Source organism: Rhinoderma darwinii, chromosome 3 (assembly GCF_050947455.1).
Source record: "Rhinoderma darwinii isolate aRhiDar2 chromosome 3, aRhiDar2.hap1, whole genome shotgun sequence".
Taxonomy (NCBI): Eukaryota; Metazoa; Chordata; class Amphibia; order Anura; family Rhinodermatidae; genus Rhinoderma; species Rhinoderma darwinii.
The window spans coordinates 417,227,925-417,243,865 of NC_134689.1; the positions used below are offsets into that span (position 1 = coordinate 417,227,925).

The following is a 15,941-nucleotide window of genomic DNA, read 5'->3' on the forward strand; positions in this document are numbered from 1 at the left end:
AGGGGGGAGTGGTCCGGCGCCGGAGGCGGCTCCAGTGACATCAGTGGCTCCTTCGTCCGCATCACTGAAAAGTGGTGTAGGCGAGAAGGGGGCTGCTGGCGTCGGGGGCGGCGGTGGCCCCTTTCCCAAAAATGTTCCGCACATAGAAAAGATGGAGGTTAATGAGGCGGAGGGCACAGCGGGGACACCGCTTATAACATCTGGTGGCGTCCCTGCAAAGGTGCCTGATGATGCGGAGACTGAAGCAGTGTCTACCCACACAAAATGTACAGCAAAAATACAGAACATAGAACCAGGCCTGGCCAGAAGGATGACTGCAGGGGGACCTGGTGGGTTAAATAAAAAAGTTGCGGCTGAGGATGTGGGAACTGCTGGGGGTATGCAGGTGTCTGTAAATAAAGTTGCTGGAGTGTCTGCTGGTAATGGGGTGTTGAGTGCTGTGTCTGTAGGTGGTGAGGTGGTGGGTGGTGGGGATGGGGTATCAACCAGGGGCAATGGGCCTGGCGCTCCTCTTGCTGTGACATCCGGCAGGTCTTATGCTGGTGTGGCAGCGGGGGGACAGCGGGCCCACCCATCTTCATCCTCAAGGTCCGGGGACGGTAACTTGCAACAACGTCTCTTGGACGCTTTAAGAGAGGGAAAGCAAACCCTAACCATAGGGGGAGTGCAGAAGGACCTGTCTTTCTGGATAGACAGATATGGTCTAAATGCCTTCCGAGAGCAACGAGGAGATCAGTGGTCGCTCCCAACAGCCGGGCAGGCTGTAGCCAGGAGGAATGTGGTCCGTCTCCGGTGGCGTGGCAATGATGCGTGCCCTCCCAGAAAGAGGGTGGTGGAGCTGCTGCTGGGGATGGGCTTCAAGGCGAGTGACATCTTTGCCTTGATACATCCTCATGGCTCGGTCGAGTTTGACATCAGCTTTGTTCACCTAGGGGGCCTTGAGGTCTTCTGGGGGAACTACGAGCTGATGAAGGACGAGCCTGGCTGGCGAGACTTTGCTGCACAAGCAATTTCTCGCCAAAGTGGTCCCAAGAGAGTGACCGTTCTTACCCGTAATGAGTCACTCTCTTGTATTGATATCATGACCTGGTTGGGAAGGTACGGAGAGGTAGTAGAGATGCCACGGAAGAACATGGATGAGTTTGGCATCTGGTCAGGGGCCTGGACGTTCATGGTTAAACTAAAGCGTCTGGGACAGACGGTGTCCCACATACCATCGTCTGCTTTCCTGGGAAGAGATCGAATCCTTGTCTTCTACCAGGGGCAGCCGAAGTTGTGTCACCGGTGTGGCGACCCCTCACATTTGAGTGCAGGCTGCAAGGTGCAGAAGTGTGCTCATTGTGGGGGGATTGGTCATCTAGCCGCATCGTGTGACCGGATTCGCTGCAACCTGTGTGGTGACTTAGGTCACCCGTTCAGTCGGTGTCCTCGCTCTGTTGTCAATGCTTGTTCCAAACCTGCAGAGGATGAGAGGAGGGAGGCCTCCGTGGGTGAGGGTGCGGGCAGGGACGATGGGGCACAGGGGCAAGGGAAGAATGCAAAGAAGGGTCCCCCTTCTCGCCAGAGAAGGGCGGAGAAGCGAAGGAAGGAGAGGATTCAGAGGGCGCTCCAGGAAACTGGGACGACCTCTGATTCGGATCTGGATGACCCCCCTGAAGCTGATGCCCCTGGGGAGGCCGAATTGAACGAGGAGATGAGGAGGATCCAAAGGGAGCAGAGGGCTGAGGACTCTCAGTCCTCCCACTATGAAAGTGTGGGAGAGGAAGAGAGGACTCAGCCTACAGCAAAAGGGACACCGGGCAAAACCCAAGGGCCAAATACATCTGGCCCCGCCCTGGCCCAGGAAGGTAAATCCTGTACCCCCCTGGTGCGCTCTACTGATCGATACCATGCTCTTGTGGACGTTCCAGCCTCCCATACTAAGAGGGAGGGCATGGTAGGGCACCCCAGAGTCGTTGAGCCTCCCCTGCTGCAGGGGCCGTTGCCCCCAGAGGGGGAGGTTGACCCGGAACTTGGGGATGAAGATGGGAATAGGGTGGTGAGTATGGACTCCTCAGTTTGCAAGAAGCGAGGCAAAGAAGGGGGGTCCTCATCAGATAGAGGGGGGGGTGGGAAGAAGAAAGCCGTCTAACTCAAACATCCATGATGGCGGCACCCACTCCGTTGACGCTGGCATCAATTAACGTTGCCAGCATTAAGTCAGATAGGGCGAGATTTGCAGCCTTTGATTTTCTTGGCCGAGTTGAAGCCGACATTTTGTTTTTGCAGGAGACCAGGCTGTCACTTTTGGCAGACGTCGTTAAATCTAGGAGGGAGTGGCGACGCGGGCCCTCCTACTGGTCTCTTGCGGCTGAGCCCTATAGCGGAGTGGCGGTCCTTTTCACCGCACCGGTAACATGCCGACGGATGATTGAGTTAGAAATGGGGAGGTGCTTGATCTTAGATGTCCTCATGAGGGGACAGGAATTAAGACTAATCAATATATACGGACCCCAGAGCAAATGGGACCGTAAAAGTCTCTTCATGAGGATTAAGCCTTTCCTTTTTACAGGTCGACAAGTTATCTTTGGAGGGGACTTCAATACTGTCGTGAGGCCCCGAGATAGAGGAGGTTCCGGAGATAAAAAATTGACCTATGATAGTGTAGCATTAAAAAATATAGTTAGCGATGCTCGCCTGGTGGATATCCACATCAGGCATACCCCAGGCCACTCGGGTTTCACCTATCGTAGAGGTAGTTGTAGGTCTAGGATAGACAGGTTTTTTTTGAAGGAGGAAGCCATCTCTTCACCAGTGTCCGTTGTTGAGGTGGAGTTCTCCGATCACTGTATGATTATTTTCTCTTTGAACATTGCAGAGTCCCTCCAGATGGGAAGAGGTATATGGAGGCTGAATTCTACTCTCTTGGAAGAAGCGGAGATAAGACAGGACTTTGAGGATTTTCTTCAGAGCCAGGTACCTTTGTTGGATCTCAGTGGTACTAAGTCTGAGTGGTGGGAGTTGTTTAAAGTCCGGGTGGCAGGATTTTTCCGCAGGCTCTCGAGCCTCAGGTCCATGAGTAGGTACCGCCTATATCAGGAACTGAGGAGGAAACTCGAACATCTGGTCTCAACCGGGGGTAGTAGGGAGGAGATCTCCGTGGTGAAAGCTTTGCTCAGGAGGTGTCAGTATGATAGGCACACATCTTTAGTTCTTGAGAGGGATTTCGGGAGGTACCGCTCGCCCGACCCCTACAGGAACTGTAAGATGTCAGTGAGTCGTAAGGTTGTGACAGGACTGATTGATAGTACAGGATCTCTGAAGAGATCCAAATCAGGGATCTTGGAGGTCGTCAGATCCTTCTACTCGCACCTCTTGGGGAAGCAAGATCCAAACCGAGACGAGATGTCGGCTTTCCTGGCTGAAACCATCCCTGAGCCAGGGGTAGACCCCTCTCTCGGTGTTTTGATAGACTCGATCAAGGAAGAGGAAGTGGGATTGGCGATTGATGGGCTTGCCCTCAAAAAATCGCCAGGGCCGGATGGCTTAACATCCGAGTTTTATAAGACTTTTAAAGGAACCCTAGTTCCCCTCTTGACTGAGGTGTTTAATGAGTGCCTTTCCTCGGGTACTTTGCCAATGTCAATGAGGAGGTCGGCCTTGATCGTTTTATCGAAGGGTAAAGACTCGACCCGTATTGAGAATTGGCGTCCCATAGCGCTGCTCAATACGGACAGAAAGGTTCTCGCAAAGGTGCTGTTTAATCGGCTGGTGAAGTTTGCATCCCGGCTCCTTTCGCCGGTCCAGCATTGCTCTGTTCCAGGCCGCAGCACATTTAGTGCTGTCCTCAGTGTCAGAGAGGCAGTGGAGCAGGGAAATTCTGGTCGGTGGGAGGGGTACATCCTGTCCTTGGACCAGGCCAAGGCTTTTGACCGGGTGGACCACGAGTACCTCTGGTCGGTCCTTCTGAGGTACGGCCTACCGGGGGGGTTTGTCAATTGGCTACAGACCTTATACACTGGGGCTGAGACTTTTGCGCTGGTGAACGGTTGGGTTGGAACCCCCTTTGAGGTTGGGTCTGGTGTCCGCCAGGGTTGTCCCTTGAGCCCTTTGCTATATGCGTTCGCAATTGATCCTTTTCTTAAAAGGATCGATCGTGGGCCATTGGCGGGAGTCAGGGCCGGCCTGGAGGGGCCGGAGGCCACTCAGAGGGTGGTTGCGTACGCAGACGACGTCTCCATTTTTGTCTCCTCGAGAGGGGAAGCAGAGTGGGTGATGTCGGAAGTGGAGCGTTACTCATTGGCATCTGGGTCCAAGATCAACCGGGATAAGTGCAAAAGTCTCTGGCTGGGAGGAGGAGATCCTGGTTTTGATCTCCCGGACACCCTTCCAGAGCCTCAGGGGTCTGCTAAGATCTTAGGAGTCGAATTTGGCCCGGGTGATTACCCCAAGAAGAACTGGGAGGATAGGCTGAATCTAGTTGCCCAGAAGGTCGACCAATGGAAGGGTTGGTCCTTAACCCTGAGGGAAAGGGTTCACTTGGCCAAGGCCTACCTGGTGCCCATGTTGCTTTACCTGGGCAGTGTGTGCATCTTGCCAGAACCTCTCTGGACTCGGGTCTATAGCCTGTTCTTCCAGCTGTTATGGGGGAACAGGCTCAACCTAATCAAGAGGGAGGTTACTTACCTACCAAGGACACTAGGCGGGTTAGGTATGGTTAACCCGGTGGTGTTCCTAGTGAACACCTTTGTTAAGATCAACCTGGCAAACCTCTGGCAAGAGAGGGCTCCTTGGTGGATATCCTCCTGCAGGGGGTGGTTTCGGCCTTTCTTCCAGGAATGGGAGAGAGGAGGGCAAGTGAAAGACCTGCGTACACCTCACGGACATCTCCCGGCTTATGCCACCCTGGCGCTGAAGATTGTTCGCCGGTGGGGTCTGGAGGTGTGGGAGATCAGGACCATGTCGAGAAAATTTCTTGACAAGAGGGTCCTGATGACCCACTTCCAGAAGCCCCTGGCGCTCAAAGACTGCCCAAGTAGTGACCTCGGGGTGGGATTAAAACTTTTAAATTCAGCGAGGATTCCCCAGAAGTTTTGGGATCTGGCTTGGCGTTGCTTCCATGGGAGACTGTATGTGAGGGACAATCTAAAGTGCAGAAGCTCTGATGATCGGGATTGCCCCCGGGAGGAGTGTGGCGGAGTGCTGGAAAGCATGGAGCATTTCCTGCTTCATTGCCCTTTCAATACAGAGGTATACAAAAGGGTGGGAGCCTCCATTGGTTGGCCAGGCCTAACCAGCCTCTCCTATGCTGGGTGGGCCTATGGAGTGTTCGGAGACCTCGGTGGTAGGGACCATTGCACCTTGTTTCTAGTCAGTATAGTGGTCAGGCACTTTATGTGGAATGCACGATGTCTAGTTTCTACCCAGAAGAAAATCCTCCTAGTGGATGAGGTTGTTAGCAATATCATGGGTGACCTGGTGAAGGTGCATTCTTTGGAGGTCGGCAGATTGGGAGCATCCAAAGCCTCTCGTCTCTGGAGGGGCTTTTCCTTTTGGGTGCCTTAATGTGTCTGCCTTCATGAGGGAGGGGTGGTCGTCACCGGTGCTCAACTGGAGGTGGGGGTCTGCGTTCCGCTGAGGCACCAAAAAATTATAGAGATAGGGCTCGGAATAAGGGAAAGGTGAGGGTCAGCATAGGGTCAGCTTTCAATAGGGTCAAGAAAGGGCTAGTAATAGGGTAAGGAGATAGGGCAAGCGATAGGGAGGGTGCAGCGGTGGACGTGGTACCTTGGCCTCTGGGGGGGAGCTGGGGGGGCTTTACCTTCTCTCTATCTGGTGATGGGCTAGGTAAGCACTGGAAGATTTTTGTTTTGTTTAGGATTGAAATGGCAGGAAAAAGGTTTACAAGCGACCGAACTTGGTGCTTTCGGGTACGGTGTATTTTGTATATGGTTTGGTATTTTGGACAAGTTGGTGATGTGTATTGTATTATATTGTAGAAATGTTGTTAGAATAGGGATAGACTTAAGTGGGTTAATAGATAGGTTGGGAGGGGGTCGGGTGGGGGGGGGGTTTGCCTGACCCAGCCCCGGACTATGCGGACATGGGAGGACATGGGGCGGGGGGCTGGGCTGGGGTGTTGGGTGTGGTGGTGGGGGCCAGCATCTGGACTATGCGGACGTGAGAGGACATGAGGCGAGATGCTGGCTGGGGTGGTGGAGTTTAGGTAAGAAGGGTAAGGTTAGGGAAAGTCAGGATGTGTATAGTGTGTTTAAAAAAAAAAAAAAAAAAAAAATTGGGATTAGTATTATTATATTTTGGATTGTTTTTGTTATTATTATTATTTTATTTGTTATCATTATTATGTTGTTTCTTTAGGCCCTTGGTTGACGCGGGTCGGGGGATTTTCTGTTGGTACTTTTGATTACGTTTATATGATGTTTGTATATATTCTAGTTATTGTTTAGTTTCGGATGAAGTGTAGATGTAAGTATATAAGAGTGGGGTGTATGTGGCCGGGTCTGGTATGGTTTTCTCTTCTCATATACAGAAATGTATATAAGAAAATTTGTTTATAAGAATTTGGTTGTGACTTTTTGGTTATATGGAATTAGTTATGTATTTGTTTTTCAGTTTATGTTTTGTAAATTTATATAAAATAAAGAGATACAGGATGTAACTCAGGATCAGTACAGGATAAGTAATGTAATGTATGTACAGTGACTCCACCAGCAGAATAGTGAGTGCAGCTCTGGAGTATAATACAGGATGTAACTCAGGATCAGTACAGGATAAGTAATGTAATGTATGTACAGTGACTCCACCAGCAGAATAGTGAGTGCAGCTCTGGAGTATAATACAGGATGTAACTCTGGAACAGTACAAGTAACGTAATGACTTGCTGTATTGGATTGCATAGTTGGGGTAAACTGTGACTTTGCTTAATTGCATCACTGTTAATTTGCAGGAAGTTATAATATTCAGTGCTAATGTCTACCATGATCTAATTGATCTTTTTTAGAAACTGATGATCCTGGTAATAATACATGGGTATACATCTTAGCCGCTGTTTTTGCTGCTCTCATTATTTTATGTGCTGTAGTCATCATCTTAAAGAAAAAAGGTAAGAGAAATTAAAAGTGTACCTCCTATTTCAGATACATTTTGCAAGCAAGCAAATCTTACAGTTGATTGTAAATCTGTCTTATACCTAAAAAAATCTTCTTTACTAGCAGGTCCTTCTGGTCTTCTCCTGGAGGCTGTGTAGATCTTCAGTAGACATCCTCTTTGTTTCCTAATTTTTCATATTCACTAAGGCCGGATTCACACGAGCGTGTTTGGTCCGTGATATACAGTCCACATGACTGCCGCATTTCCCGGACCGAAAACACTGCCGGGAGCCGGGCTCCTAGCATCATAGTTATGTATGACGCTAGGTGTCCTTGCCTCTCCGCGGAACTACTGAAAACATAATTACAGTACGAGACAGTCTTCCCGTAGCGAGGCAGGGACTCCTAGCATCATAGATAACTATAATGCTAGGAACCCGACTCCCTGCAGTGTGTTCGGTCCTGGAAATGCTGCCGATATACGGGCCGTATATCACGGACCAAACGCTAGTGTGAATCCGGCCTAAGAGGGATTTTTACAACAGGAACAAACAAGAATCTTCCATCGAGGCAAAGCAGAAGCTTTCTGAATATTTAAAAAGCATGTAAAATAAGACCAGGAGAGTCTGCCGCTCTAAGGAAAATGAGGCATGAAACTTAAAAAATATATGGAACATTTACTGCAATTTATCTGTCTGCTTATAAATGAGCACGAAACAGGCGGATCGAAGGGGAATAAAAGGGGAAATATAAAGGTTTCGGCCAATGTCTCAAGCCCTCTAAGGTATTATTCATTTGGATTTTGAAAGATAATCACATATAAAGGATGAAGCTATGAGACTGCCCTGCCACCTGCAGGGTGATACATATAGAAGAGAGCTATGAGACTACTCCTCCTCCTGCAGGGTGATACATACATATAGAAGAGAGCTATGAGTCTACTCCTCCTCCTGCAGGGTAATATATATAGAAGAGAGCTATGAGTCTACTCCTCCTCCTGCAGGGTGATACATATAGAAGAGAGCTATGAGTCTACTCCTCCTCCTGCAGGGTGATACATATAGAAGAGAGCTATGAGACTACTCCTCCTCCTGCAGGGTGATACATATAGAAGAGAGCTATGAGTCTACTCCTCCTCCTGCAAGGTGATATATACAGAAGAGAGCTATGAGTCTACTCCTCCTCCTGCAGGGTGATATATATAGAAGAGAGCTATGAGACTACTCCTCCTCCTGCAGGGTGATACATATAGAAGAGAGCTATGAGACTACTCCTCCTCCTGCAGTGTGATACATATAGAAGAGAGCTATGAGACTACTCCTCCTCCTGCAGGGTGATATATATAGAAGAGAGCTATGAGACTACTCCTCCTCCTGCAGGGTGATACATGTAGAAGAGAGCTATGAGACTACTCCTCCTCCTGCAGGGTGATATATATAGAAGAGAGCTACGAGTCTACTCCTCCTCCTGCAGGGTGATATATATAGAAGAGAGCTATGAGTCTACTCCTCCTCCTGCAGTGTGATACATATAGAAGAGAGCTATGAGTCTACTCCTCCTCCTGCAGGGTGATATATATAGAAGAGAGCTATGAGACTACTCCTCCTCCTGCAGGGTGATATATATAGAAGAGAGCTACGAGTCTACTCCTCCTCCTGCAGGGTGATATATATAGAAGAGAGCTATGAGTCTACTCCTCCTCCTGCAGGGTGATATATATATAGAAGAGAGCTATGAGACTACTCCTCCTCCTGCAGTGTGATACATATAGAAGAGAGCTATGAGTCTACTCCTCCTCCTGCAGGGTGATATATATAGAAGAGAGCTATGAGACTACTCCTCCTCCTGCAGGGTGATACATATAGAAGAGAGCTATGAGACTACTCCTCCTCCTGCAGGGTGATATATATAGAAGAGAGCTACGAGTCTACTCCTCCTCCTGCAGGGTGATATATATAGAAGAGAGCTATGAGTCTACTCCTCCTCCTGCAGGGTGATACATATAGAAGAGAGCTATGAGTCTACTCCTCCTCCTGCAGGGTGATATATATAGAAGAGAGCTATGAGACTACTCGTCCTCCTGCAGGGTGATACATATAGAAGAGAGCTATGAGACTACTCATCCTCCTACAGGGTGATACATATAGGAGAGAGCTATGAGACTGCTCCTCCTCCTGCAGGGTGATATATATAGAAGAGAGCTATGAGTCTACTCCTCCTCCTGCAGGGTGATACATATAGAAGAGAGCTATGAGACTACTCCTCCTCCTGCAGGGTGATATATATAGAAGAGAGCTATGAGTCTACTCCTCCTCCTGCAGGGTGATATATATAGAAGAGAGCTATGAGTCTACTCCTCCTGTTGCAGGGAGATATATATAGAAGAGAGCTATGAGTCTACTCCTCCTCCTGCAGTGTGATACATATAGAAGAGAGATATGAGACTACTCCTCCTCCTACTGAGTGATACATATAGAAGAGAGCTATGAGTCTACTCCTCCTCCTGCAGGGTGATATATATAGAAGAGAGCTATGAGACTACTCCTCCTCCTGCAGGGTGATACATATAGAAGAGAGCTATGAGACTACTCCTCCTCCTGCAGGGTGATACATATAGAAGAGAGCTATGAGTCTACTTCTCCTCCTGCAAGGTGATATATATATAGAAGAGAGCTATGAGTCTACTCCTCCTCCTGCAGGGTGATATATATAGAAGAGAGCTATGAGACTACTCCTCCTCCTGCAGGGAGATACATATAGAAGAGAGCTATGAGTCTACTTCTCCTCCTGCAGGGTGATACATATAGTAGAGAGCTATGAGACTACTCCTCCTACTGCAGGGTGATATATATAAAAGAGAGCTATGAGACTACTCCTCCTCCTGCAGGGTGATACATATAGAAGAGAGCTATGAGACTACTCCTCCTCCTGCAGGGTGATACATACAGAAGAGAGCTATGAGACTACTCCTCCTCCTGCAGGGTGATATATATAGAAGAGAGCTTTGAGTCTACTTCTCCTTCTGCAGGGTGATACTTATAGTAGAGAGCTATGAGACTACTCCTCCTCCTGCAGGGTGATACATATAGAAGAGAGCTATGAGTCTACTCCTCCTCCTGCAGGGTGATATATATAGAAGAGAGCTATGAGTCTATTCCTCCTCCTGCAGGGCGATACATATAGAAGAGAGCTATGAGACTACTCCTCCTCCTGCATGGTGATATATATATATATATATATATATATATATATATATATATAGAAGAGAGCTATGAGACTACTCCTCCTCCTGCAGGGTGATATATATATATATAGAAGAGAGCTATGAGACTACTCCTCCTCCTGCAGGGTGATATATACAGAAGAGAGCTATGAGTCTACTCCTCCTCCTGCAGGATGATATATATATATATATATATATATATATAGAAGAGAGCTTTGAGACTACTCCTCCTCCTGCAGGGTGATATATATAGAAGAGAGCTATGAGTCTACTCCTCCTCCTGCAGGGTGATATATATAGAAGAGAGCTTTGAGTCTACTTCTCCTCCTGCAGGGTGATACTTATAGTAGAGAGCTATGAGACTACTCCTACTCCTGCAGGGTGATATATATAGAAGAGAGCTATGAGTCTACTCCTCCTCCTGCAGGGAGATACATATAGAAGAGAGCTATGAGTCTACTTCTCCTCCTGCAAGGTGATACATATAGTAGAGAGCTATGAGACTACTCCTCCTACTGCAGGGTGATATATATAAAAGAGAGCTATGAGTCTACTCCTCCTCCTGCAGGGTGATACATATAGAAGAGAGCTATGAGACTACTCCTCCTCCTGCAGGGTGATACATATAGAAGAGAGCTTTGAGTCTACTTCTCCTCCTGCAGGGTGATATATATAGAAGAGAGCTATGAGTCTACTCCTCCTCCTTCAGGGTGATATATATAGAAGAGAGCTATGAGTCTACTCCTCTTCCTGCAGGGTGATACAAACAGAAGATAGCTATGAGTCTACTCCTCCTCCTGCAGGGTGATACATATAGAAGAGGCCTATGAGTCTACTCCTCCTCCTGCAGGGTGATACATATAGAAGAGGGCTTTGAGTCTACTCCTCCTCCTGCAGGGTGATATATATATATAGAAGAGAGCTATGAGACTACTCCTCCTCCTGCAGGGTGATACATATAGAAGAGGGCTTTGAGTCTACTCCTCCTACTGCAGGGTTATACATATAGAAGAGAGCTATGAGTCTACTCCTCCTCCTGCAGAGTGATACATATAGAAGAGAGCTATGAGTCTACTCCTCCTCCTGCAGGGTGATACATATAGAAGAGAGCTATGAGTCTACTCCTCCTCCTGCAGGGTGATACATATAGAAGAGAGCTATGAGACTACTCCTCCTCCTGCAGGGTGATATATATATAGAAGAGAGCTATGAGACTACTCCTCCTCCTGCAGGGTTATACATATAGAAGAGAGCTGTGAGACTACTCCTCCTCCTGCAGGGAGATACATATAGAAGAGAGCTATGAGTCTACTCTTCCTCCTGCAGGGTTATATATATAGAAGAGAGCTATGAGTCTACTCCTCCTCCTGCAGGGTGATACATATAGAAGAGAGCTATGAGTCTACTCCTCCTCCTGCAGGGTGATACATATAGAAGAGAGCTATGAGTCCACTCCTCCTCCTGCAGGGTGATACATATAGAAGAGAGCTATGAGAATACTCCTCCTCCTGCATGGTGATATATATATATATATAGAAGAGAGCTATGAGTCTACTCCTCCTCCTGCAGGGTGATACATGTAGAAGAGAGCTATGAGTCTACTCCTCCTCCTGCAGGGTGATATATATAGAAGAGAGCTATGAGACTACTCCTCCTCCTGCAGGGTGCTATATATAGAAGAGAGCTATGAGTCTATTTCTCCTCCTGCAGGGTGATATATATATAGAAGAGAGCTATGAGTCTACTCCTCCTCCTGCAGGATGATACATATAGAAGAGAGCTATGAGACTACTCCTCCTCCTGCAGGGTGATATATGTAGAAGAGAGCTATGAGACTACTCCTCCTCCTGCAGGGTGATACATATAGAAGAGAGCTATGAGTCTACTCCTCCTCCTGCAGGGTGATACATATAGAAGAGAGCTATGAGTCTACTCCTCCTTCTGCAGGGTGATATATATAGAAGAGAGCTATGAGTCTATTCCTCCTCCTGCAGGGCGATACATATAGAAGAGAGCTATGAGACTACTCCTCCTCCTGCACGGTGATATATATATATATATATATATATATATATATAGAAGAGAGCTATGAGACTACTCCTCCTCCTGCAGGGTGATATATATATATATAGAAGAGAGCTATGAGACTACTCCTCCTCCTGCAGGGTGATATATACAGAAGAGAGCTATGAGTCTACTCCTCCTCCTGCAGGATGATATATATATATATATATATATATATATAGAAGAGAGCTTTGAGACTACTCCTCCTCCTGCAGGGTGATATATATAGAAGAGAGCTATGAGTCTACTCCTCCTCCTGCAGGGTGATATATATAGAAGAGAGCTATGAGTCTACTCCTCCTCCTGCAGGGTGATATATATAGAAGAGAGCTATGAGACTACTCCTCCTCCTGCAGGGTGATATATATATAGAAGAGAGCTATGAGTCTACTCCTCCTCCTGCAGGGTGATATATATATAAGAGAGCTATGAGTCTACTCCTCCTCCTGCAGGGTGATACAAACAGAAGATAGCTATGAGTCTACTCCTCCTCCTGCAGGGTGATACATATAGAAGAGGGCTATGAGTCTACTCCTCCTCCTGCAGGGTGATACATATAGAAGAGGGCTATGAGTCTACTCCTCCTCCTGCAGGGTGATATATATATATATATATATATATATATATAGAAGAGAGCTATGAGTCTACTCCTCCTCCTGCAGGGTTATACATATAGAAGAGAGCTATGAGACTACTCCTCCTCCTGCAGGGTTATACATATAGAAGAGAGCTATGAGACTACTCCTCCTCCTGCAGGGAGATACATAAAGAAGAGAGCTATGAGTCTACTCCTCCTCCTGCAGGGTTATATATATAGAAGAGAGCTATGAGTCTACTCCTCCTCCTGCAGGGTGATACATATAGAAGAGAGCTATGAGTCTACTCCTCCTCCTGCAGGGTGATACATATAGAAGAGAGCTATGAGTCCACTCCTCCTCCTGCAGGGTGATACATATAGAAGAGAGCTATGAGACTCCTCCTCCTCCTGCATGGTGATATATATATAGAAGAGAGCTATGAGTCTACTCCTCCTCCTGCAGGGTGATACATATAGAAGAGAGCTATGAGACTACTCCTCCTCCTGCAGGGTGATACATATAGAAGAGAGCTATGAGACTACTCCTCCTCCTGCATGGTGATATATATATATAGAAGAGAGCTATGAGTCTACTCCTCCTGCAGGGTGATACATATAGAAGAGAGCTATGAGACTACTCCTCCTCCTGCAGGGAGATACATATAGAAGAGAGCTATGAGTCTACTTCTACTCCTGCAGGGTGATACATATAGTAGAGAGCTATGAGACTACTCCTCCTCCTGCAGGGTGATATATATAGAAGAGAGCTATGAGTCTACTCCTCCTCCTGCAGGGTGATATATATAGAAGAGAGCTATGAGACTACTCCTCCTCCTGCAGGGTGATACATATAGAAGAGAGCTATGAGACTACTCCTCCTCCTGCAGGGTGATACATATAGAAGAGAGCTATGAGTCTACTCCTCCTCCTGCAGGGTGATATATATATAGAAGAGAGCTATGAGTCTACTCCTCCTCCTGCAGGGTGATATATATAGAAGAGAGCTATGAGTCTACTTCTCCTCCTGCAGGGTGATACATATAGTAGAGAGCTATGAGACTACTCCTCCTACTGCAGGGTGATATATATAAAAGAGAGCTATGAGACTACTCCTCCTCCTGCAGGGAGATACATATAGAAGAGAGCTATGAGTCTACTTCTCCTCCTGCAGGGTGATACATATAGTAGAGAGCTATGAGACTACTCCTCCTACTGCAGGGTGATATATATAAAAGAGAGCTATGAGACTACTCCTCCTCCTGCAGGGTGATACATATGGAAGAGAGCTTTGAGTCTACTTCTCCTCCTGCAGGGTGATACTTATAGTAGAGAGCTATGAGACTCCTCCTCCTCCTGCAGGGTGATATATATATAGAAGAGAGCTATGAGTCTACTCCTCCTCCTTCAGGGTGATATATATATATAGAAGAGAGCTATGAGTCTACTCCTCCTCCTGCAGGGTGATACAAACAGAAGATAGCTATGAGTCTACCCCTCCTCCTGCAGGGTGATACATATAGAAGAGGCCTATGAGTCTACTCCTCCTCCTGCAGGGTGATACATATAGAAGAGGGCTTTGAGTCTACTCCTCCTCCTGCAGGGTGATATATATATATAGAAGAGAGCTATGAGACTACTCCTCCTCCTGCAGGGTGATACATATAGAAGAGGGCTATGAGTCTACTCCTCCTCCTGCAGGGTGATACATATAGAAGAGGGCTATGAGTCTACTCCTCCTCCTGCAGAGTGATACATATAGAAGAGAGCTATGAGTCTACTCCTCCTCCTGCAGGGTGATATATATAGAAGAGAGCTATGAGTCTACTCCTCCTCCTGCAGGGTGATATATATATAGAAGAGAGCTATGAGTCTACTCCTCCTCCTGCAGAGTGATACATATAGAAGAGAGCTATGAGTCTACTCCTCCTCCTGCAGGGTGATATATATAGAAGAGAGCTATGAGTCTACTCCTCCTCCTGCATGGTGATATATATATATAGAAGAGAGCTATGAGTCTACTCCTCCTCCTGCAGGGTGATACATATAGAAGAGAGCTATGAGACTACTCCTCCTCCTGCAGGGAGATACATATAGAAGAGAGCTATGAGTCTACTTCTACTCCTGCAGGGTGATACATATAGTAGAGAGCTATGAGACTACTCCTCCTCCTGCAGGGTGATATATATAGAAGAGAGCTATGAGTCTACTCCTCCTCCTGCAGGGTGATATATATAGAAGAGAGCTATGAGACTACTCCTCCTCCTGCAGGGTGATACATATAGAAGAGAGCTATGAGTCTACTCCTCCTCCTGCAGGGTGATATATATAGAAGAGAGCTATGAGACTACTCCTCCTCCTGCAGGGTGATACATATAGAAGAGAGCTATGAGTCTACTCCTCCTCCTGCCGGGTGATATATATATAGAAGAGAGCTATGAGTCTACTCCTCCTCCTGCAGGGTGATATATATAGAAGAGAGCTATGAGACTACTCCTCCTCCTGCAGGGAGATACATATAGAAGAGAGCTATGAGTCTACTTCTCCTCCTGCAGGGTGATACATATAGTAGAGAGCTATGAGACTACTCCTCCTACTGCAGGGTGATATATATAAAAGAGAGCTATGAGACTACTCCTCGTCCTGCAGGGTGATACATATAGAAGAGAGCTTTGAGTCTACTTCTCCTCCTGCAGGGTGATACTTATAGTAGAGAGCTATGAGACTACTCCTCCTCCTGCAGGGTGATATATATAGAAGAGAGCTATGAGTCTACTCCTCCTCCTTCAGGGTGATATATATAGAAGAGAGCTATGAGTCTACTCCTCCTCCTGCAGGGTGATACAAACAGAAGATAGCTATGAGTCTACCCCTCCTCCTGCAGGGTGATACATATAGAAGAGGCCTATGAGTCTACTCCTCCTCCTGCAGGGTGATACATATAGAAGAGGGCTTTGAGTCTACTCCTCCTCCTGCAGGGTGATATATATAT

The 15,941-nt window shown here is 47.2% G+C and overlaps 1 protein-coding gene across 3 annotated transcripts in view; it reads left to right on the plus strand.

The window, feature by feature from the left end:
• The window catches only part of LOC142748429 (protein turtle-like), an 84,565-nt gene that overhangs the window by 56,270 nt on the left and 12,354 nt on the right, over positions 1 to 15,941 (plus strand). For 2 of the 3 annotated variants that reach the window (XM_075855525.1, XM_075855526.1), the window contains exon 5: positions 7,001 to 7,102. In XM_075855525.1, coding sequence (XP_075711640.1) covers positions 7,001 to 7,102 — 102 coding nt within the window. Of the gene's footprint in view, positions 1 to 7,000; positions 7,103 to 7,211; positions 7,352 to 15,941 lie in introns of those variants that run through there. The other variant, XM_075855527.1, reaches the window with a different exon arrangement.